Below are 2659 nucleotides of genomic sequence, written 5' to 3' on the forward strand. Positions count from 1 at the left end.
GGGCCGGGCCAGAGCTTCAAGTCCAAGGAAAATGCCCTAACATAAGGCGAGCCATTGGGTGAACCTGACAGGATACTAATTTAAAGTAATCCTACCGGATTTGATTCTAAGAAGTCTCAGAGGGGCCCCTTGCTCAACCTGAGACGGGGCGGTCCTCCTCAAAGCAAAATGGAACGATGGCGAAACAGCGGAGCAAGCGGAGCATACGGACTTCCAAACGATCTACGATGCACTGCGCTGCGGGGTGAGCTTCGTGTAAGCAATCCAGTTGATGCGTTGGAATGGGGTTATTATATATGCAGATAATTTGTGATCACCCACCCACAGGGAGCGAACTTGTCCAATGTACGCTGATTAAGTGACCGCGAAAGGCACGCGCCAGAGATTGTGGGCCGACGCTTCAGTAGTAACCAATAAGGAAAGAGTATAGTCGCCCAAGGCTCGTTCGTCCCACGAATATAGACCAGTCAGGGAGAAGGGTGTAAGACGAGGGTGCATGGGTTAAAGGCATGAGTGACCTTGGCAACACTTTTACTTCGTAGAAGAGACGGAGGTGTTGATAGTTGCTCCTCGTGTCACAGCTCATGGTCCAGCACCCCCACCGCGGGACTCCCCCTGACGAATCTGAGCCTGAGCCTAAGCCTGAGCTTTAGCTACAAGCGGTCCGTGTGCGCGTGTTCCAGCGATGTACGGAGTTTGGTAGGTTGAAGTATGTATCTGTACTCCGTACCACCTTAAGGTACCTCAAGCTACCTTCCATTGGTAGTAGTTACGAACAAGAATTCTCTGGTTCTCTTTCTCGTCCCTCGTCTCGTCAAATCAAATAACTGAGTATTACGGAGTACGGAGTACATACCTAGCTAGCGTGGAACAGACGTGCCATTCACTAGCCCCTCCCCCTGGGCAGCTGTATTCATATCCGCACCTAATCGCAGCTGTACCACGTACATACAGTAAGGTACCTACGGGACTAGGCCCTGATGCCGTCTGATCGCACGTCCTGTTCCTCTGAAAGGTCCCTACCTTAACTAAGGTACGGACGGATACTACTAATAATACAACGTCGAACGGTTACATGACCCTTTGTGCCCTCCTGCCCGCCTCCTCTCCTTTCTCGATTTCAAACCTTCTCTAAACCTTCCTTTTTCTCTTCCCCTTTTCATCTGTTTATTTTCTCGACTCACGAAATATCTCTTTTTAGGTGAGTAGCTGACTTTGGTCCTCTATTTCCTGCTTCGTACTTACTTGATACTCTGTACTTTGTACTTTTGTCCCGAGAACTCCCTGCTCCACCATAGGGCGGATTTGCCCGCATCCCCCCCTCTTCTCTCGCTCCTTACCCCTCTCGTTTCCCCGCCTCAATCATCTTGGGAGGTCCCCACGATCTCGCACTCTTGTTTCCCAATCTCTGGTATCCAGCACCGGGAAGGCCTCACGGTTGACAGCATCCATCAGCTTCTTTGGCGATTCCAAGTCATAGACACAAATCTGACCGGGGAACTCCTGCATAAGGTAGACGGACGCAGTGAGGTATGTTGCCTTCAAAAGTTCACGACTTGCAAGGGGCAAGTCGGACATTCATCTTGCTTCCTGTCGGGACGATGCAAGCGCACACTGTTCCTGCTTGTGCCAGCTCATTGCAGCTGCGACCATCTTTTCCGCAGACATCTCCCGCAGCTCCCACAGCTTCCCCCACTCCAAGTCTGCACAGCGGCCTGCTAGTTGTCTTCCATTCCACCCAAGGGGATCGTCAGGTCAACCACCCACTTCCCTGTCAGCTCGTCGCCCCTCTTCTTTCCTTCCAAAGCACCTACACGCATTCATTTGTCTTCAAATTCCACAAGAAACCTTCCAGTCACCGACATCTGGGTGGACACCGCATCTAGCTGGTGTCAAGGAAGATCAACCCTGCCGTGCAATGCGAGAGCCAGTGAGCAGAAGAAAATGAAGTCTCGCAGCTTCATTGACTTGTGTGGTTTGTTGTACCGCACAGCTAACATCTATTGATCACAGACGTCCCTGGACCACCACGGAGACTGAACTGGGCGATAGACGACCTATCCATAACCAGCTTCGAGACGCCTTTACTGCTACTGCAAGCCTCGAACCCGACTCGAGCTGTCGATTGCTGAAGAGTACCCGAAACACCCCGACATCGCCTAGATTCCTACGTCTACCGAACCAAGCAGCCCTTCAGTGCGATCAACCGCGTTGCGACGGTCTCCGGGTCTCTCTCCCTCGGCTCTTTCCCGTCTATTATAGTCACAGGCCTGAGGCAAGGTCGAAAACATGTCTCGCAACGCACCTAATCCCTCGGGATCCCGCAAGATCTCCTTTAACGTCAGCGAGCAGTACGATATCCAGGATGTGGTCGGCGAAGGCGCTTATGGCGTCGTCTGGTACTTTTGATACTCCCCTCTAACTCGTATCCTGCCCCGTGACTAACGTATGCTGCCACAGTTCCGCGATACACAAGCCATCTGGGCAGAAAGTCGCTATCAAGAAGATCACCCCTTTCGACCACTCCATGTTCTGTTTGAGGACTCTCCGCGAGATGAAACTCTTGAGGTACTTCAACCACGAGAACATCATCTCTATCCTTGACATCCAGAAGCCACGCGGCTACGACACCTTCAACGAAGTGTACTTGATTCAGGTG

General features: G+C 51.9%; 1 protein-coding gene across 1 annotated transcript in view; it reads left to right on the forward strand.

Annotated features, from left to right (window-relative positions):
• The first annotated feature begins 2039 nt into the window (after positions 1-2039).
• SODALDRAFT_22174 (mitogen-activated protein kinase) overlaps positions 2040-2659 on the forward strand; it is a 1879-nt gene continuing 1259 nt past the window's right edge. The window contains exons 1-2 of the mRNA XM_028607344.1: positions 2040-2399; positions 2461-2656. Of these exons, the coding sequence (XP_028470534.1) occupies positions 2290-2399; positions 2461-2656 (306 nt within the window). The 5' untranslated portion in view covers positions 2040-2289. The remainder of the gene's footprint in view (positions 2400-2460; positions 2657-2659) is intronic.

This window comes from Sodiomyces alkalinus (assembly GCF_003711515.1).
Source record: "Sodiomyces alkalinus F11 unplaced genomic scaffold SODALscaffold_1, whole genome shotgun sequence".
Lineage (NCBI taxonomy): Eukaryota > Fungi > Ascomycota > Sordariomycetes > Glomerellales > Plectosphaerellaceae > Sodiomyces > Sodiomyces alkalinus.